Here is a 22,412-nt window from a genome sequence, read left to right on the forward strand (position 1 = left end):
TTGAGGAGGCTTCCTCATCTTGACAACCACCCAGGGACCCTTCACCTCGCTGGTATCAACAAACCATGCGTGATTTTGGCATACTTCCCTTTGATATCCCTTTGGATGGTCCTCGTCGATCCACCAGACTCGCTCCTCGTGTCTCATTTGCCTATGTTTTTTTCGCAGACTATGTGGCACATGATGAGCCAATATCGTGGAAAGATGCTATTAAAATTCTATCCTAGAAACAGGCCATGAAACTCGAATGCGAAAGCATTGACCGTAATGGCACGTGGTCCCTTGTGGATCGTCCTCGTCATAAGAAGGTCATAGGAACCAAATGGATCTTCCGCACCAAATTTAAAGCCGATGGTATCTTGGACAAATACAAAGCCCGGCTTGTTGTGCAATGCTTTCGCCAAAAAGAAGGCATTGATTTCGACGAGACTTTTGCACCCATTGCTCGAATGACCACAATCCGTCTTTCACTCAATTTGGCTGTCCACCATCAATGGCCAATCTATCAGATGGATGTTAAGAGTGCCTTTTTAAATGGCATTCTTAACGAGGAGGTCTATGTTGACCAACCTCTGGGTTTATCTCTCCCTGGTCTTGAGGACAAAGTCTTTCGCTTACATAAAGCTCTTTATGGGCTTAAGCAAGCACCCCGGGCGTGGTATCATTGCATCGACAAATTTTTTCACAGCTAAGGTTTTCACCCATCACACTGTGACCCCAATCTCTATATTCACACTGATCAGGTGATGGTTTGGTACCTTGTACTGTATGTTGATGACCTAATTATTTCAGGTTCCCATCAAGCCAAAATGGTTGATATCATGGCACAGCTCAGACAAACTTTTGAGATGACTGATCTCGGTCTTCTCTCATAGTTCCTTGGCATGGAGGTGATCCAACATCTTGATGGTATTTTCATGTCTCAACAGAAATACTGTCTCCAACTCATTACTTCCTATTTTCCTGATGGTGCTATCCCCGTGGCCACTCCATTGGATCCCACCGCTAAACTGTCAAAGGAAGTGGACTCACCTCCACATGAAGAGCGAGCCTACCGACAAGTGGTTGGGAAACTTATTTGGCTCACAAATTCTCATCTTGATATCTTCTATTGCACATCCATTTTAAGTCAGTATTTCAATGCTCCCAAGGAGCCGCATTGGAGTTCAGCAATGAGGGTTGTTCGCTATCTAGCAGATACCTATTTGTATGGACTTCACCACAGTCGCGGGATCACCTTGCACGGTTACACGGACTCCGACTGGGCTGGTGATCTCGATTCCCAACGTTCTCATGGTGGTTATTTGTTCTCCCTCGGATCTGCCCCTTTCTCTTGGTCTAGCAAAAAGCAGGACACCGTTGCAGGTTCTTCAACAGAGGCCGAATACCGGGCCCTCTATGATGCCACCACTGAGGTTATGTATCTTAGTTAACTTCTTTCCGACATGCGCGTCTCCATTGACACCGCCTCTACCATCTTCGTCGAAAGTCAGTGCGATTGCCCTTGCTGGCAATCCTATTTTTTCTAACCGTAACAAGCATATGGGTGTCCATTTTCACTTTACCAGGGAACAGGTTGAGCTTGGTACCATCCGACTCGAGGACATTTCCATAGCAGACAACCTTACGAAGTCCGTGAACCGCCCCATTCTCGAGCGTCTTCGCAATCGGATTGGCATCGGTTCACCACCATCACCCTCCGCACATTAAGAGGGGGATCTTCCTGTCCCTTCATTTTTTAAACCATTTTTGTATTGGGCACATGAGTCAGTGAAAACCCCACGAGGGCACGGCTCTTGTGAAAACTCATTGCATTTCATTTTTTTCCATCCTGCATTCCCTATGCACAGCATTCTGTTTTTTGTGTTTGGGGTGCATGTATGAATGAAAACCCAAAAATGGGCATTCATGCATGTGAAAACCTCTTGCATTGTGGCATTCTTCCAATACCTCTCAATCCCAGATGCCTACCCTCTGGTTAATCACAGAAATCCTCATCTTCGACAACCAAATCCGTTTTTTTTTCCCCCTCATCTTCTCTCATGATCCCTTTTTGGTTTGAGAGGGGGTGTGTGAAAATATACCCAAAACGGGTATTTATCCAGCCCAAAAAGGGCCATGCCTTTTTCTAGCCGACTCCTCTGCTTACCGACCACAACACCTAATATAAATATGAGCCTGCACCGCCACCCCCCCCCCCCCCCCCCCCCCCCGCGGTCATGCACGATCATGATCAACCTACGTTGAATTGGCGCCCTCATCTCAGTGGGTGTTTTTCACCTCTGCATTTCATCGCCTACTGCTGGACACATCATGGACTGCACCACACTGTGTTTGACCGCCGATGTGTATATAAAAGATGAAGTCCAGTACAGGAGCTCTATGGGAGACTCCGAATAAGCAGAGAAGGCTACTATCCCAAAAATGCAGACGCCAATCCAGAAGTACACCTGATGTGAGCGCCTAGAAGTAAGCACTGATGTAGGCGCTTTATTGCGCTAATCACTGCTTGATGAAAAACGCAGAACTGTGCTTTGTAGGCGACCAGTTCATAAGCTTTGTGGGCGACCTGTTTCAGTCCAGCAGAAGGAGGCGAAACACCGTGTGGTGCTGTCCGTGTTCTGTCCAGCAAGACCATTGCATGCTGTGTGTTTTACTCTGATGTTTCATATATTTGGTCCTTTGGTCTCTTTTGCCCTCACATTCACTTGTATTTCACTTTTTCCCATCAATTTGCTTTGAGTGTTGTGCTTTTTTGTATCTCTGCTTTCTTGTTGGATGTGCGTGTGTGCACTGTGTGTTGCTACCTTTGTCTCCACTCCAACAATTGGTAGAAGAGTAAGTTCTCTTGGCTCTCGCCTTTGTTGTTTGCTCTCATTCATCAGCTCCTTGAGATGCTCTTTTGATTGTCTCAGATTGAGCTATCCTCTTAGGTGGAGAAGGTATACCCTATATAGTGTGATGTTAACGAAGTTAACAAAATTTTTGCGACTTTCAAGCCATTTCTGGTGTGGTTCGGGGCTTGTTCGCATGTTGTAGTAAGGTTTCTGTAGACATCTTGGGAGAGTGTCTGTTCAGCATTGTCATCATTGTTATTGATCTCTGTATCCTTGCCAATAATATTTCTACACTTTACATACTGCCATTTTTCATACACTTTGTAGGCCTCTTCATCATCATTGATCTATTGGCATATATCTCGGTTGCATTTAGCAGTACTTGCAGGTTGTTGAGATATTAGCATTTTGTGTCAGAGATTCGTTATTTGTAGGTTGAATGGTAGACAGTAATGTATTTGGGATGCTTTTTGCCATCGTCGAGGATAAGCTTGACGGGACCCGACTACTACCTGTTGTGGTCATATATGATGTGTCATGTATTGGTTCACCATCAATGGGGTAGCATACAAACTTAAGGTAGGAGAGTTAGCTTCACTGGCAAGGAGCACTCTCCCTTTTACCTCACATACTTGCATCAATAGGTCTCTGTTAGTATTGAAGGGAGTCCAATGCTTCATTCTACTAAGCTAGCTTTTCTCACCATCAATGGGGTAGCATACAAACTCAAGGTAAGAGAGTCAGCTTCAGTGGCAAGGAACACTCTCCCTTTCATAGTTTATCAATGACATTTGAGGCGGATGACAAGGAGAGGGATGCACCTAGTCTCCCTGTTGTGCACCCTTGTTTTCTTCGATCCATCGTGTAGGTTGTAATTAACAAACTGCCATCCATGCTTATTATAGCTGACATGAAGAAATCTACGCACTCAGAGCCACAGCACCAATTATTCAAGCACTTGCTGACTTCAAGTATTAGGAGGAGAAGGGCTCTAGTAGTGGTGGTGGTTTTTTTTTTGGGGTTTGGTGTGGGTAAGAGGGAGCCACCATGTTGTAAATTTCGAATGCTAGGATGATCCTGTGTCTTTTTTGATGGTTGGTTGTTGTCAACAGGTATACATCGCCCCTTTGAAAGCTTTAGTGCAAGAAAAGCACAGAGATTGGAGCAACAAATTTGGCCGGACATTAAATCTCAAATGTCAAGAACTTACTGGTGACACAGAGCTGTTCAACATCAGAGATTTGCAGGAAATGGACATAATATTAACTACTCCAGAGGTAAGTAAGCACACAAACCTGCTATGAGCAATTTCTTTTTGAGTTGATACTTTCATATAACTGTATTCTCCGGCTGGATCCTGAATCCTAATGAACAAGGATCCCCTGATTCGTCAGAACCGTTAGAACCGTCAAACACTACGACCTCAAAAGCTGCAACATATCATTTATAGTAAGATGTTAATTTGCGGGATATATCATATGTTTTGTTGCAGAAGTTTGATTCAATTACACGTCGCCACAGAGATTACGGTGGCCTCAGCTTTTTCGGAGACATAGCTCTTCTCTTGATTGATGAAGTCCACCTTCTTAGTGATCCTCGTGGAGCAGCTCTTGAGGCTGTGATAAGTAGAATGAAGATGCTGTCACGCTACCCAGAAATGAATGGCTGTCCTCTTTCCAACATTCGTTTTGTTGGCGTTTCTGCTACGATACCCAACATCGAAGACCTTGGTATGGTCACCTGCCGTTTCCAAGCTTCAGGCTGTTTCTTTTTTGTAGACGTCAGAGGCATTTTTCAATACCAGTTATTGAGAAATACCTAAGCTTTTTTTAAAATTCTATACGCACATGCAGCTGAGTGGCTGATGGTGCCCAAGCAGGGTTTGAAGAGGTAAAGTCCTCTACAATCATCCACAGGCGAGCTGAGTTTCAATGCTTTTGCATGTGATACGAATATTTTCACGTTACTAATGCATATCATGATGATCTGCATAGGTTTGGAGAAGAAGTGCGCCCTGTCAAGTTGACTACCAAAGTATTTGGTAATATCTATGTGTGCACTCTTATCTTGATTCTATATGATTAGTGTACCCTTGATTCTTATGGAATTTTGTCTTTATACATTAATTTTGCACCTACTCTAGGGAGCTGATGTGGTGAGTAGTAGGTGAACAATTTTTGCTATACTTAATCTTGTCTAGAGCTTTGTGAGTGGCTTTGTTCTTCTCTGTATTGATATTTTATGCGCATGTCTATTATTTCATGTTTATGTATACAAACAAATATATGCGATACAAGTATGGTAGTAAGTGAATTTACGAAGATAGAAAACAGGTACGGACCCTTGTATCACATATATTCATAATTTCACTTACTACCATACTTGTATCGCATATATCTTTTGTGTTTACCACATGCCTGTAAGCTAAAATGGTACTATGGAGGCATAGAGCCTATTTTCCACATATCAAGGTTGGATTACAGGTGTCTCTTTCCTTCACAACACTGTGCTTGCTTGTGGAGGTCAAGGTGAGCGCTTCTAGATCGCTCGCTCCGTACGACATGGCTGCCCCTTAGCTCCCTTGTAGAAACTTTGAGTCATGATCATTTGACATTGATGATGGATGATTATATGGTTTTTGTTATTTGTGATTCAAAGACTGTAGGCTTCAAATTGATGTTTCCATGTATTCTATGCATTTAGTGTTATTTTTACATATTTTATACAGTATATATTTGAAATTTTGTACATGCAAAAACCTGTAGGTAGGAAACTTGGCTGATTTTCCGAAACCCGTTTGAAACATGTTTGAAACTTTTAGGAAACCCGTTTCAAACAACCCCCTAACTACTATGGCCCCAGGCAAGGGGAGATTCCTAGCTTCCCACTAGGTCTTGGGGGAGCTTCACAGAGGCTGAGAGGCTGCCTAGTATCACACAACATCCATTGTGTGGATCTCACAAGCAACCTCCAGTCGCACCAAGCTGGATGGTCTTCACAGCTTCTTTCACCAGGGCTGGGACACCAAATGAACCAAATCTTCAATCATATGCCTTCCTGGGCAATCTGAGGCTCAAGTGTGTTGATGTGGGCTCCGTGTGGAACTGGTTCAGACTCCACAGAACCAGATTAGGATTTCAGCTGCAGCAAAACAGGGTTTTCCACCATTTTTTGGGCATGAAAACTGCTCTGAAACTGATTTTAGGATTTCAGACAGCATTTTAGGGTTTCTGACTGCAGATTAGGAGTTCTGGCTGGTCATATGGCATGTTCAGACGTGTCCATACAGCTTTCGTACCTGTTGTGTGGATGTGTTCATGTGATCAGCTTGTATCAGGTTGTGCAGTAGGTGGGTATGCTTCGTGGTGTGTGTAGAAAGAGGCGCTTACCTCCAAAGGTGAAGAGAGAGGAGGTTGGTTGGCCATGAATGGAAACACTGCCAAGTGTTGGGGCAGCCCACACTTAACTTTATTTGATATCGGGCACTCCCCCCTTAGGCTAAGGACGTTTAGCCAAAAAGAGGGTATGTGTAAGGTCTTCATAGACCACGCCCAAGGATTATCTGACCTTAACGAGGTTTCATAGACTTGACATCGTACACATGGCATGATTGCGATAGATTGTGGCTAGTGACTCACCACCCAACCGTAGGTTCAGTGCCTCGAACCACCTCTGAGCATGAGGTCTAATTGCTGCGAGCCTGCTTGGTATCGATGGCTCCAATCTAGCGTCCCATACCACTAGGCCAAACCACCCACCTTACAGCTCCATGGCCAAGAGGTCTTGCTCACCTCCGGTAGCCCTCTTGTCTACTGCGTGGATATCTTAATAACTCATAAGTGCCCCCAAGGTTACTTATGTAGGCCCTTGCTTTAATTATAAGCTTTCGTGCTTTATTTATAAGCTTTAAGCCATTATTAGCCCTTGGCCTATTAACTATAAGCTCTTAGCTAACTACACCTCATCTTTCTAGTGCCCTCCAGGTCTCCAGCGCACGTGTGAACCCTCCAAGTCTCCACGTTCCAACTAAGCTCTTAACCTTATTAGCATGCTTTCTCCTAATCCCAAGTCTCTCCTAACCTTGTTGGATTAGGCCACTAATCTCAAGGATTAGCACTAGGTACGTAACACTTGGTTAATGTAAGACTCCTCTTCTAGATCTTGCTACAAAGACCCAATTAATCCAACTCTCATCTAAGAATTGAATCCCAATAGGACATTGAGTATTAAATTGCAACAAGCTCTACCATCACAACCCTAGCACATACCTACAACACAACTCATCTTTCACACAAAATGGTGTCTTGCATTAGTTTCCAGAAAATCCTAGTCCACTTAATGTACAAACAAGCCCTAGTGTCATGTACCTCTAGTCCAATATTCTAGCCACAAGACCTCCCCTGTCTTATCCTCATCTAAGACTGAACGGAGATTGTAACCGGTAGGTGCTCATGTCTACTTTAGGGCAAGCATAAGACTTTCCATCAATTTCTACGTATGGCTCATGTCCTCGAACATCTTGAAGAAAACATATGACTTCCAGCTACTTTTCACCCCACCAAATTGGAATGAACCAAAGATTACCAAAAGTCCACACAATCCCATTAACAGAGATCCTAAAGAACAATGGTTATAACATATTCCACCTCTAACATGTCCATGGGTTACACCCCATCGAGAATCCACATGATTACTTGAAAATAAACGTCACGACTTAGGGTGTGTGAAGTCAAGACAATTGAGCCATTCCTAGACCCACCAATGCTTGTGCGAATCAAAATTTGAATCCCACTTAGCAAAAGCCTCTTGGCACTACTTGACAACCCCACGGTCATCGGTAGGCAAAGGCATGGAGCACCCATCAAGCTTGGGCCCAATGCTCTCTCCCTCAAGAGATCCAGGATAATGCACTCTTGTTTATCCTCTAGCCTTAGTGCTGGTGGTGGGTAAAATCCTAGCAATCCCGATGGCTTCACTTGCTCAAAGTGATTATCACCGATCGACTCTACGTCGTTATTGCCGGATGACTTCACGTAATTACTATCCACTGACTTCACGTAATTACTATCCACTGACTTCATATATCTATGAAATCAAGTGTGCTAACTTGGACTCTGGAGAAAAGGAATGACGAAAAGGTGACGGGTCATGGGCTGAAAAGAAGTGAAAGGTTAGAAGAAAAGCTTTTAGGGTAGATGGGAGGGTTCATGGACAAGGCAAAAATCCCACACGGTAGAGACTTTGAAAACAAAGTGTTGATTATAGCATTAGCTTGCACCCACACCTTGAAGAGATTCTTGAAAAATTGTGAGGATTAATGAGGTAGGAAGAGCCTTTTATAACACTAGCGGGATTAAAAAGCCACCCTATGTTTAAAAAAGCTTAGCCCGTGCTTTTTATATGAAAAAAAGATGGCTCCAAAAAGCTATCGAAGCTTTCAGCTATAATGATTCAAAAGATGAGCCCCCTTTTTTAATTAAGGGTAGCCTCCTAGCTTGAAAATAAAAGCCTGGCCCATTGCTTTAATAAAAAATTGTGGCCCCTTGCTTTTTTTATTCTATAAAAGCTGCTCGGTTAGCTTTAAAACATAAGGCTCGGCCTTGCCTTTTTTTTTTGAAAAACTTGGCCACCCCATGCACACTTATGTCACCTCTCTCTTCTCCCTGTGCACGATCTTACCCACCTCGTATGTTATGCATGCATACTACGACACACTTATGCACTTGAAGGAGCAAAGCTTTGGATCACCACCCAGTTGAAGAGGGAATGAGGAAAGCTATCCTCATTGCCGGGATATATAGGGGCTTGGTTGTCCACATATGGTCGTAGTAGTTAGGGGGTTGTTTGAACCGGGTTTCCTAAAAGTTTCAAATGCGTTTCAAACGGGTTTCGTAAAATCAGCCCAAAGTTTCCTACAAGTTTCCTGCATACAGGTTTTTGCATGTACAAAATTTCAAATATATATTGTATAAAATATGTAAAAATAACACTAAATGCATAGAATACATGGAAACATCAATTTGAAGCCTATAGTCTTTGAATCACAAATAACAAAAACCATATAATCATCCATCATCAATGTCAAATGATCATGATTCAAAGACCATGGTCCACTATCCATGATCCATGATCCAATCATCCATCATTCCATGCCACCAAAAAAAAAAAAACCCATACATGACACTACATAGGTTAAAACTTATAAGTTTGAAGTGTTCATGTCACATGAATCATGATGAATCAACAGTCATGGCCCAATGCCCATAAACAATACAAAATAAATCAGCCTTGATGACGGAAAGCGGCACATGGAAATCAGAAAAAGCTTTATCAAAAGAGTCCCACAGATTTCAGCGTTAGAGTTGGGGCAAACAAAAAAGTCAAAAAATTTGCTTGAAAAAAACGCGTTTCCTCATGTTTCCTTCCCCGTAGGAAACACGTTTCCTAACTACCATGCATATGGTCCATGGGACTCCGCCTTGGGCACCCTCACCTCTAAACCCTGGTAGCACTCGCTGCTTACGCTTCGGCATGCGATCTCGTCAACCGGTCGAGCTCCATCCCGATATGGGAACCCACGTATTCATTACTGACTACGTGACATTACTCCCCTCTTAAGAAGAGTTTTCATCCGCGAAAGCAAACTCTGGAAAGTTTTTGGTAAGCGTACTCAAGTGTTCCCATGTGGATGCTTCATCCTCTCTATTCTTCCACTTAACAAGTGCCTCTCGGTGCACTTTATGCCTGGTCTTCCATTCTCTAAATTCAAGAATCTTCTCGGGTTCATGTGGAAGAGACGGTGGTTCAAGAAGTTCCACCAAAACGTTAGAAATAATTATGTTCTCCTTATGATTAATGGTTTTTTGGAGTCTATTGAAATAAAAAACAAGATGTACTTGAGAGCTCGCCGGCAACTCAAGTTTGTATGTTACGCTACCAATCTTCTTAAGGATTTTAAACGGACCGCAATATCTAGGAGAAAGCTTTTGACACTTTCCTGTCTCGTGAGTCTTCGACATCGTAGGGACTTTCAAGAAAACAAAGTCACTCTCTTCAAAGGTCACTTATCTACCACTCTTGTCTGAAACCGGCCTTTAGAAATATGACGGGCGGTGGAACAAACACTCGCACATAAAACACTTTATCACCCATGGGAACCTGGAAAAGTAAAACAAATAGGGGGAGCTAGAGTGCTCCTGCAAATAGTACAAGGACACCGATTGGTCCCAAAACGCAGTGGCCCCCCTTGCGGTATTTCTTTACTTGATCAAATATGAGTACAAAGTACAACTTGTCGAATCCTCTACCAATAGGATCCTGTATAGCTTTTCACCCAGGACTTTCCCAATAAGAACTCTCGCTAATACAGCAAAGCATTCCATAGAGAAGGCACACATGTACAACACCTCCTTGCTTGAAAAGGTCTTCTCCATCTCAACCATGGATCCCACAACCTTTTCCAAATAGCAGTAGGGCTGTACCAAACCATATGACCTTCCTATAGTCACAGCTTGCATGTAACCTCGAGAAAACTAGAACCTGCTCACATGAATCCAAAGACATGTTTTCCACCTGAAACCAAAGACCTGTATTTGATAAACCATAGACCTGTATCCATAAACCATAGGCCTGTTTCCTCGATACCAAAGTCCTGTTTCCTCTCGAAAAACCAATGTTTTGTTTCCATGATAGATATACCATCCAAACACGGTTGCCAAAACCTAGAGAGAGAAAGATATAGGACGTGTCAAGCAATCCCTGAATACACATAAGTCCAAGATAAAGAGCAACACACATCTCTTCCAAGAACATCATCCTGTGCATCTTAACTTGATCCTCTGTATCCCAATCTCGTAAAACAAGGTCTGCAATCCACGATGTAAGAGAGAACAATATCCACGTACCAGGGCCTGTAATCCACTGAAAGAGAGAGAGAGAGAGAGAGAGAGAGAGAGAGAGAGAGAGAGAGAGAGAGAGAGAGAGAGAAACTGATCTCTAGTCTCCACCTTGCTTCCATCATCGGCTGTGCACTCCTCTACTCGCGAAGAGAAGAGAGAGAAGATTGTACTTTGAATTTGGTCCACGCTGCAGAACACTGCCCGACTGGCTGCTTCCACACGTACAACCACCTGGCGTAGAGAGCCTCCCACCTGACACCCGCCTGGCTTTTGCAGAGAATCTCCTGCCTGACGCCTGCCTGGCTGCCCGTTGCTAGCTATAGCCCCGCCAGCCGCCTGGTGCCCCTCTGTTGGCTGTAGCCCTAGTGCAGCAGAGCCCTGGTCTTCCATGTGCAGCAGCACCCTGTAGCCCATACACGCAGCCATCTGATCGCCTGCCTGGCTGCCCGATTGGCTGCAGTCCTTATGTGCAGCCACCTGGTCGCTTTTGCTGGCTGTATCCCATGCGCAGCCACCTGGCGCCCTCTGCTGGCTGTAGCCCGCCTGGCTGTAGCCTATGCGCAGCCAGGCGCCCTCTGCTGGCTGTAGCCCGCCTGGCTGTAGCCTATGTGCACAGCAGCCCTGCCTGAAGCCCATGCGCAGCACTTGCACACCTGTAGCCCATGCACAGTAGCGCCCTTTCTTCCACACGGTGACCACTTCAAGGGGATGCGCCATGCCACACGATGATGATCCACACGGCGACCTGCTCTCCAATCCGCCACTCTTCGCCCTTTATAAAGAGGTGATAAGCTTTTCATAAAAAATGCCAAAAGCAACAGCAAAACGCATGCTTATAAATATAATAATATTTTGAGCCTTCAAAGGTTTATTAAACCTTATAAACTTTAAAATCCTTTTTGTCCCCTCTCACACTTGTCCATCCCATGCCCGTGCCCACTTGCTTGTTGTCCAAAGGGAAAGACACAGGGTTTGTAACACTTGTCAATGTACGTTTTTGCACGACCTTGTGTACTACAAATGCTATCTCTTGCTACTTTTAGCAAATCTTGCATGTCAAAATCCTTGACAGATTGAATCTTCTCCTTTTGTAGTCCTACGGCCATAGGAGATGTCATCTGGAAACCATACATTAACATGAATGGACTAAATCCAGTCGTCGAATGTTTCGAACTATTATAAGAAAATTTCAAATGGGGTAGGTTCTACTCTCAATTGAATTGCTTTTTACTGACATATATGCTCGAAGCATGTCCTCTAACACTTGGTTGACTCTCTCAGTTTGGCCATCAGATTACCGATGATCAGCAGGACTCATACTCAGAGTAGTGTCTAACTTTTTTAAGACTTCCCTTCAAAAGTGACTATCAAATTTTTTATCTCTATTCGAAACTATATCTGCGGGCAGGCTTGTAGAGATGTTTGATAAATAACCTAGCGAACTTAGGAGTTTTCACCTCCTTTTCAATAGGTATAAATTTGACCATCTTGGTCAATCTGTTAACCACTACCCAAACCGAATCATTCTCTCGAGTCGTTTTAGGTAAACTAGTGATAAAATCCATGGAAATACTTTTCCATTTCTCTTTGGGAATATCCAATGGATGTAGCAAACCTCTAACCTTGAGGCGCTCATGTTTATTGACTTGACACTTTTTGCATTTCAGCACAGTCTTTGACGTCCGTCGTCCTTAAACAAACTTGGCTAATAAAACGGTCTTTTAACTAGTACATAGGCCTTTTGTATCCCGAGATGATCAACACTCAGGGCTATCATGACTTTCAATGCGTCGAAAGTCACCAATAGTTGGTACACTAACTCTACCTTTGTAGAGTAGGTACTCATCGTCAATGTAGCAGTGTCTGTACTTTTCTTCTCGATGAACTTTATTACCCCCAAATGAATTAACGTCAAGTGGTTGTGAAGGGTCCATCCCCGAGCTCTCTGTTTGGTACATAACCCAAGAGACTCGCCTGTCTCTCCGGACTAGTTCTCGCTCTCCTTCTCGTCGGAACCTTAGCTAATCGCTCTAGATTAGCACTCCTTTCGAAGGAGGAAGGTGTACATGACAAATTGTCCATAAGCATTCTTGCAAATGAAAACAGCATTGCAAACATAGTTGTTGATTGGTTCCATAGCTTTCATTGATTTCATCGTCTCACTCCTCGATCCCTTATAGCTAATCAAATCTCCATTGGCATCCATACACAAACATTGTGTGTGCCAAGACCGAGACATTGGATCATAATGACTAGTATTCGGATCTTGAGTAAGTGAAAGAGATCTTAAATGAGCTCTTACCGCAATTCTGCTTCTTGTATTTGAGCAGGACCATCGTATGGTTGATGTCCACGCTTCTAGGGGTCCATTTCTACTCCCGGTTGAAATTAGGGTTTCTGTAAATTACGGTTTTTCAGCAAATATTCGGACTCCAAAATTGGGGCTTTTGGGTGTAAAAGATGCCCAAAGCAGAGGGCTATAGATGTACTATGGTTGTCCCAAAATGAGGGTTTTTTAATAGAATTAGGATTTTTGTAAATTAGGGTTTACAGAAAATTTGGGGGTGATAGAATACTTAGGAGGCTCCATATTCATGAATAGAAGAGGAATTTTGCAAATTGGTGATCATATGGAGACTAAATAAGTAGAAGACAAGATTTCTCAAGCTTTCATGGCTATGGGAATCATGAAAAAGAAGAAAATCAGCTTTCCGATAAATTGGTGATCATATGGAGACTAAATAAGTAGAAGACAAGATTTCTCAAGCTTTCATGGCTATGGAAATCATGAAAAAGAAGAAAATCAGCTTTCCCATAAGTGTGTGTGTCAAAAGAGAAGCTCCCATATGGTTGGTGTCCACTTCTAGAGAGAGGAGAGAGAGGGAAGATAAGCTTTCCCAACATGTAAAGGATGAGTGGAGGGTGTCTATTGGGCCACCCGTCCAAACCATCCCTCCTCTTGACATGTGGGAGGCCGCCCAAAGCTCATAACATGCTGAAAAGGACGCCTAAATATGTGCTTGTCCGATTGGGAGTGGAAATTGTGAATTGTCCGTCCGAACTTTAATGAAGTGTGGACGCCCAAACTCACTTATAACTTGGATGGACACACTTATTAAAGTGTGGACTTGTAAAACAGAAAAATTTACCATTTGCTCATGAAATGAGCGACATAGAGTAAAGTAGTATACTTACCACTTGTCTACATCCTACAAGCGAGGTCAGAAGACAGTTTCACGGATCACAAGAGGGCGTCCCCAACTCATGAACTACACGTACAATTCACGCATGCAACAAAACAGTTCATGCAAAAATAGGTTCAAAACCTTACATGCATAGATGCAATGCAAGAATGCACCATGGAACAGTTTTCCATTTCATTTAGCTAGTAACCCATGGTACTATATTTTGGATATGGGTGTGGATCAATATCCACAGCCTACATAGCCAACCTACTGGCTCTTGGTGTTGACAACAAGTTTTCGACCATGCCAGTCCATCTTATGGAACTCGTCCATAAACTTGAAGCGCAGAGAATGTCCAAATGGTGACACGAACAATGAACTTGGAACTTATCCAGTCCATAATCTTTGCTACACCAAGCAATAGACTTGGAACACATCTAGATTCTAGTCCATAGCTCCAAAAATAGATTTGTCTTGCTAGATATTTTTACCTTCTTGGAACTTGGACACATTGGTCCCATGCACAAAAAGTCAGGGCTTGTGATAGTCCCCTCTCCTGCCCACAAGCCTCCTCTGGCTGAAAGCACATAGGGGGAAACTATTTGTATAACTAGAGAAGCAGACCATCTTGGTCCTCCTGAGCCGGAAGCGCCCTGGGAGCCCTAGAGTCACTAGAATTATCAGAGTCATCATCGTGTATATGATCATTGTCCTTCTTTGAGAACTTGATCTTGGCTTGGGCTTTACCTTCGGTATTGTTATCCTTGGCCAGATGACCCTTCTTTTCACAAGAGTAGCAGTGACTTCGTCATGTTTGTTGCACTACAACAAGTGCTTGATCTTGTCCACTAGGAGGGAACCTTACCTTCTCCATAGAAACAAGGACAGATTCCTCCTCCAAGAGGGACCCATATCCACGGCAATAGCAAACATCCGCAAGAAAGCCTTTGTGCCACCGATGATCTCAGCACTCCAATCTCCAAAACTTCTCGAGCAGCAGGAACCACATGGACCAATCAGCCTCCTCAAAAACTTGAGATAGAGAGCGGCTGGACAACAGCAAAACAGTCAATAAAATTCCTCTAAGAAACACCCACTGGGAGGGGAGGGAAGCCGGGGAAGAAGATGAACCGCAAGAGCCATTTGTCGGGCTGCACTACAAGCAAGAAACATACCTCTCGCTGCAATCCAAGCTGTAAAAGCAGCCCACCGATCACCAACGAAGCCCCCTCTAGATTGCACCTTGAACTCCGTGAGGACAACATAGGGCAGGAGCACTAGAAGAGAAAATGCTGATGAAGAAGGGGCGTCACTGTAGAAAACACTGATCCGGCAGTGAAGAAAATGTAGCCACCTTCAAGCTCCAGAAACGAAGCGCCACAAGGTAGAAAAAGGAACATATGGGCAGCCAGGTACCTAGGGGTCAGATACTGGCCACGAAGAGGAAAGCACTCGGAAAAATGCTAAAGGAGGAGGCCCTAAACTTGCAAAAAACACTACTGTAAACATAGCAACCAGCCACCTCACCTGCTCCAAACTCCACCAAAAGACACAAGTGCAGAACACTCCACCAGAAAACGCAAAGCTGGACAGCCACATGAAGCCTCCAGGTGGGTGATTTCCAGAAAAACGCAGATGGAGGAGAGAGGACAGCAGCAAGGTGTTAGAAAGAAGCGAGGAGGAGGGCCGGATCAGCAAGAAACCTGGGCGATGATACCATGATAAAGTTGCACAATGCGGAAGCAAAACATAAGAGAGAAGGAGAGAGGCAGAGAGATATATATCAGACAATGAACATTTTTATTATGTAGCAAGAGGCTTTACAATGGCAATACCAGCTAGCAGATAGGTGTAGAGCATATGCCTGTGAATGAGTGTTGAATGACAAGTGAGAAGGGAAGGCCTTTATATAAGGAGGCCAAGAACTAGACGATTGCCCCCATGGAGCTGGCTGACTGACCCACGACTAGCATAAATGAGAAGAAATACATAGGCGCCAATAAAAGGTCCAGATCCCACGTCACAATGAGATTGACAAATTCTAACACTGAATCCATATTTTGGTCGTGCTCTCTAGATGCTTGCATTCTTACTTAGAGCTGCCTTGGGCTGCCTCTATGATGCGGGGGTTCTTGCCAACATCCGAGAGATTCTTGAATGAGGGTTGATACTTCCTTTATATAGGGTTCATGGTTGGCTCATGTGCTGGTTGGATTCAGGTCAGCTAGCACCTTTCAAGTCCAAAAACATCATAAAAAACTTCATAAAATGTGTGCATACTATGCCCCAAAGCTTTCCCGACTCCCATCCATGGGCACATGTCTTGGGCACGTCTGAGCATTATTAGGGCCTCCAAAACTGATCCAATTTGCCTGTATCTAGCCTCTTATCTGACCAAGATACCGGCTGATGCTGGGATCCATGTCTACGTATTGCCATGCCTAGGCATGCATGTGACAAAAAGGATGAACACATTTTCTCTTGGGCCATGAGGCTGAGGAACATGTCACCATTCAGCATATCACTATATCCTCTGATGAGTGTCTTTACAAATATGTAGCCTCCACAATGATGCTTTTTATGAAGATTGATTGCATGATGTTTGTGTTGGAGAAATGCACTCCTCAAGCTGTTGAGGGGGGTCGAGGAGAATCTACAATTCTCTGCTTCTCCCTCCAAGTTTCAATGATCAATCAGTCATTCATTGAGGCCATTAAACGAGTACTCTTATCTTAGATTTGGCAGTGCTTGCCTCTCCATATAGTGCATGAAACAAGAAGGAAACACCGCTCTCTAAAGTGGATGAGACAGCACAATTGTTTAGGCTAGGAATTCCAACTAATAGTTTCTGTTGGAATTCCTAGCCTAAACAATTGAATAGCATATGAGCTTTTTTGTTTTCAATCATTATTTTGGCCAGGTACATCTTTGTCTGTGTGTCTCTTTGTTGTAGCTGGCTATTTTTGTTAGTCAAATTTATCAAGCAATGTTCCTTGAATGGTGGTCCTGATGCCGTATTTCTCTATTTGGTTTTTTATCAGGGTATGCTCCTGCTAAGAATGATTTTCTATTTGAAAGGGTAATCACTTACACTTGCATTGTAAGCTAACATGTTGAATGCCAAGTTAGACTAATCACCTGTATGCTCAGTCAGTAAGTCTACTTTAAATGTTTTGACTGGTTAGAGATGTCAATTTTTTAGGTCGTCACACCACGTGGCAAAGTATGTTCATGAATTATTTATCCTGTATGTAGATTCTGATTTTGCATGTATCCTGTGAGTTTAATATAGACACATGGACACACTTACGCAGATGTGCACTTGCATACATAGGTGTTGGGGTTTGAATTCACTCTCCCTTCTGGGGAGTGGAGTGCGATAGCCACTTGGGCAAGGGCAGTGTTGCATCTGTCTATTTAGACAAGCTAATTGTTTTGTATTGTGTAATATTATCTAGTCAGATGATTACCTCTGAAATCGTTTTCTTTTACATGGTATTGTGCTCATACGAACGATAGAGGCTACAAAATTTCCTTTTTGGTAAGTCTTTACATAACTCTTCACTAGTCTCATGCTTGTTATCCAGCTTTGACTTTTTAATTCCACATAACTCTACTGCTTTATGGGTCTTCAACATGGCATACTGTTAACAATATGTTTACGTGTTCTCAGACATTTTGATGCAACATTCAAAAGGAAAAGCAGCGCTAGTGTTTTGCTCAACAAGAAAAGGGGCCCAAGAAGCTGCTCTGACCCTTTCAGATAACGTTTCCAAGAAGCCTGGATTAAAAAATCCATTTCTTCATTCATATGAACAGTTCGAAAGGCTGCAAGTTGCTGCACTATCGTTCAATGACAAACACATGCAGACATGCATAAAAAATGCAGGTAAACCGTAACACACTGTGGTGAAAGCTTGTAGTGTTGTTTAGGTTCCCTCGAAGGTAAGGTTCTAGTCTGCATAAAGATGTATCCCCCTCTTTTTTGCTGGTGAAACTGGTGCATGAACCTGTGCGTCTGCAGGAGATCTCGTATGCACAGGAGGATACAGCTGATCATAGCCAGGCACCAGCAGGGGCCTACCAGGCACTTTACCTCGGATGAGATTGGCCTCATGTTACTGCATCCCATGCGAGAGTTTCTCTGATGACACACCCTCCCCCCCCCCCCCCCCCCCCCCCCCCCCCTTCTTTAGTTTAGGTGCTCTTTCCCTATCTATTCTTATTCTTGTTCCACAGACAGCTTGTATCAGACCTTTGATTGTAACTTTTGTCTCATAGGTCATTTTGGCCTTTTCATTTCATTTCATTTCTCTCTCTATCATTGTAACCACGGCATCCTCACCATCGCCAGATCAGAGCCATTATTGCTCGGCATCGGAGGCGCCTACCTCGCTTCTACGACCTCTCCATTCTAGACAGCCCCATGGCGGAGATACTTGATCTAAGGAGAGGGCAACACTCCAACTGATCAGCATACATACATCTACTTGATATACATTTTTCAGTATTTCCAGTATTTTCTACTCAGTATCATCTCGGAGTCTTACAGTTCTGTTCTTATAACTGTAGGACAATCAGTTTATTGTACTTTTTAGTCTCATTTAGTTGTTCTCTTTGATGAGACACTAACTTCAGAGGTACTCTCAGTTTTGGTCTCATAGGCCACTATGGCCTAATATATCATTTCATTTCATTTCATTTCATTTCATTTCATTTCATTTCATCTCTCTCTCTCTCTCTCTCTCTCTCTCTCTCTCTCTCTCTCTCTCTAGCCTCCTCACACTGGCCTTGATGTATGGAGCACCTTTCTGGGGACCAGCTGGGATTGGCAGCATGTGGAGAGGTCCCAGGTCACGATGTTCTCTCTCATGATTCGCAGAAAAGCATCGGTCCCACATGCGATCATTCAGGCAGAGATCGCTGCAGCCCGATGGTGGTAGACGCACTTTTTCAGACTGTCACCTACCTCCACCACATTAGCATAAGCCCCCAAAGATACCCGAGGCTTGCCCTGGAGTCCTCACGATAGCTTGCACTTGAGGGTGCACTGGAGCAGGCTATGCTCGAGTTTTCACTTGGTTCTCAGGACACCGGCTCTAGATGGACCTCCCACCTCTTCAATACAGCCTGGACTCCCCTTTTCTCCGGCTCTCACATGAGGATGTTAACTAGACTATCTGGTTCGACGTCCTTAGCCTCCAGATACACAGCTTATGGATTGCACCTTCGGAGGTCTCACCGAAGATGCACTTCTACAGAGATCATCTCCTCAGGCTTACAGAGGATGGCTTCATCCAGCAGCGACAGGCTACCTGGGTATTCACATGTCACATGCCATGCGGATCGCGATTGGCCATCTATGGGTATCTTCCCACTGCCTGCGGGTGGAGACAAGGCGGGCAGAGTGCATATTCAGAGATGGAGAGCTCATATGGAGACCTCGGGAAGAGAGGATCTGCAGATTGTGCCACAAAGGGGTCGAGACATAGCAGCACTATTCCTGTCACTTCCCAGTGTACTATGAGATCTACGGGACGTTGTCTCTTCCGCGACGGTTTTGGCCCATTAACCAAGATCACGACTTCCCGGACCACTGTTGCCTGGGACTCTTTCTATTGGAGCTTCGCAGACACAGAGATACACTCCTAAGAGAGTGTCAGCCACAACTACAACCCCTCCTTTCTTGCCAGCCAGTGGTCCACCACAGGATACCTCAGCTCCGCCCCATCCTCAAGAAGTCACTTCATGTTTAGAAAGATGCATATTGGATATTTTTATTATTATAAAAGAGTGATTTTCATTAGATTTAAATTCTATGCATAGAAAGATGCATATTGGATATTTTGTTTTATTATAAAAGAGTGCCAAATGAAAGATCACAGAACTTCATGTAAGTTAGAAATCTTACTTTTTCTTTATTTCTTTTAATGGTTTTTTAATTTTTATTTTTTTTAAAATGAAAAAATGATGTTATGCCTTGTTGGAAAGGCTTTCCTCCTCTCTTCATTCTTAAATTCAGCCTTTCTTTATCCTTGATAAGTAATCAAATTGTTAGAATTAAACTTTTCATATTGTTTCTCTTTTAAAAGTGAAATTTGATTAGTTTAGGATGCTTTAAACCATTTAGGATAATTTTTAAGTAACTTGAGGATAGAAAAAGTTGAAAAATGGTCAGCCATACAAAGGGGGTTATGGCAAAATTTTATTAAATTTTGTGAAATAAGTTTTATCTTTTATTATTCAACGGGCTTGCGTGCTTTGACGTACCCGGTGTCCCTATCCCATGGGACACCAACCACGATCCTCCCATCAACTCCAGATCTAGGACATGCACCACCGCCATCACACCACCTTCCCACATACCGTGACAGAAGGGGACCTCTCGGCCATACTCACTAACCCCATGCTCGACATACTTGAGAGAGTTGTACCCTCTATTGGAGGACGATATCCCCCACATGCTTCGTATTCTCATGTAGTCCATGATGAGAGTCTCTTGTACTAGTGCTTATATCCCATGTACTTCCCCATGATGATCATTGTATTAGCCTCTACTTTCAAAGAGCTAAGTTATTTGTACTTGTTTAAAGTTTTGTTTTTCTTTTCCGTGATGAGACATACCATGGATAGCATTGTATCACTTTGGTCTCATAGGCCATTATGGCCTCTTAGAGACGTTAATATATCATTTCATTTCATTTCATTTCTCTCTCTCTCTCTCTCTCTCTCTCTCTCCTCCCTGCGCTCTAGATCCAGGACATGCTCCATCGCCATCGAGCTACCTTTCCATGTGACATAGCTGAGGGAGACCTCTCGGCCATACTCATTAGCCCCATGCTTGATATTTTGGAGAGTGGTATACCATTTATTAGGGGCTGATGCTCCTCTTATGTTTCATGTTCCTAGTATTCCATGATGAGAGTTCCATGGACAGTTTGTATCACTCCAGTGAGAGAGTATATGATTTGTTCTATTTCATTTTCCATTCCATGAAGAGATATGTCATGGACATTATTGTATCACTTTGGACTCATTGGCCCATTGGGTCTTTAGTAGACACTTAATATATCTTTCTTTCTCTCATAACCACCATCTTGCACAACCCCACACCAAAAACTCTTTTCCCTCCACACACCGCTCCGTTTCCAACCCTATCAAGTGACATGGTTATAGGGACATGGGGGAGTTGGGTTTTTGGAGGACATACTCCACATTGGATCATATTTTCACACTGAGGGCTATTATTGAGGAGGCCATATCACAGTCACCTTGGGTTTATTGTTGCTTTGTGGACTTTTGCAAAGCTTATGACACTACCCCTCGGGCATGTGGCTAAATGAACGCCTTTAGGGTAGCCTCACAGACAATATGGGGCATTACATCACTTTATGAGGTAGTCACTTATTGGCCGTTGTTGGAGGCAATTGGGGCAGTCTTTGGGCTGGTCCTGCAGGTGTTACATGCACTGAGGTTGATCATGGTAACGCACAACAGGGCCTTCTTTATACCTTTATGTGGTGAGATCTTTAACATCCAATTCACAGAGTAGAGCGATAGAAGAGAATAGAAGTGAAGTAGACGACACAGTATTGGGTCCCAATTACCCACTGAAAAGCACCCCCCCCCTCCTCTGCAAGCAGGAGCATTTGCTTATATTACTTCTTTGGAGAATGCTGGACAATGCTTGAGAACAAGCGATATGACTGCCAACACAAGGACGAGGAAAATTGTACGTTAGTTGAGTATCCACCAATCCAAGGCACTACAGAAGACTCTTCGGGCCACTTATGCAAGTCCAGATAGCTGTAGGACTGCACATATAGGTCTCAATTGCCCATTGAAGTAGACGACACAGTACTGGGCCAGAATTACCCACTGAAGGGTTCCCCCCTGCAAGCAAGAGTATTTGCTTATATTACTTCTTTGGAGAATGTTGTACAATGCTTGAGAACAAGCGATGTGATTGCCCAACGCAAGGACGAGGAAGACCGTATGTCGGCTGAGTAACCACCAATCCAAGGCACTGTAGAAGACACTTTGGGCCACTTATGCAAGTCCAGATAGTTGTAGGATTGCACATATGCTGGCTGAATGCTGAAGAGGAGCTTCATTGATAGCTTGGAGAGGAAAAGATGTTGATTGTTAACTTTGCTGTTGAACACTTTGCTGAATACTGAATGATGAATGATGATTTGATGCACATGCTTTTATATGACTTTAGGTTGTTGGTCGGTCCATCCGAGAGGCTGTCGGCTTGTTTTATTGACAAAAAATGCTTATTTAGCAGCATTAAATGTTGCGCTTATTAGCCTTTGCTGTCCCTAGGCTTGGTCGAGACATTGCCATCTAGCCGACCTGTTGTTGCCTCCTTCAATGATGGCTGATTGGTTCCAAGAGGGACCTAGTGCTGGTCGACTCCAGGTAGGGTTACCTACAGGCTATCGACTGGCTACGGTCTACCTTTGGTCCCCTATGGTTTATATATATAT

General features: G+C 43.6%; 1 protein-coding gene across 4 annotated transcripts in view; it reads left to right on the forward strand.

Annotated features, from left to right (window-relative positions):
- RCK (DNA helicase ROCK-N-ROLLERS) overlaps positions 1–22,412 on the forward strand; it is a 65,611-nt gene that overhangs the window by 8,350 nt on the left and 34,849 nt on the right. For all 4 annotated transcript variants that reach the window (XM_086785434.1, XM_086785435.1, XM_086785436.1 and 1 more), the window contains 7 exons: positions 3,950–4,114; positions 4,330–4,567; positions 4,691–4,727; positions 4,832–4,878; positions 16,962–16,999; positions 17,440–17,461; positions 17,594–17,809. In XM_086785434.1, coding sequence (XP_086641560.1) covers positions 3,950–4,114; positions 4,330–4,567; positions 4,691–4,727; positions 4,832–4,878; positions 16,962–16,999; positions 17,440–17,461; positions 17,594–17,809 — 763 coding nt within the window. The remainder of the gene's footprint in view (positions 1–3,949; positions 4,115–4,329; positions 4,568–4,690; positions 4,728–4,831; positions 4,879–16,961; positions 17,000–17,439; positions 17,462–17,593; positions 17,810–22,412) is intronic.

The sequence above is a fragment of the Cibotium barometz genome, chromosome 48 (genome assembly GCF_041138505.1).
Source record: "Cibotium barometz isolate CiBa-2024 chromosome 48, ASM4113850v1, whole genome shotgun sequence".
In the NCBI taxonomy this organism is placed as follows: domain Eukaryota; kingdom Viridiplantae; phylum Streptophyta; class Polypodiopsida; order Cyatheales; family Cibotiaceae; genus Cibotium; species Cibotium barometz.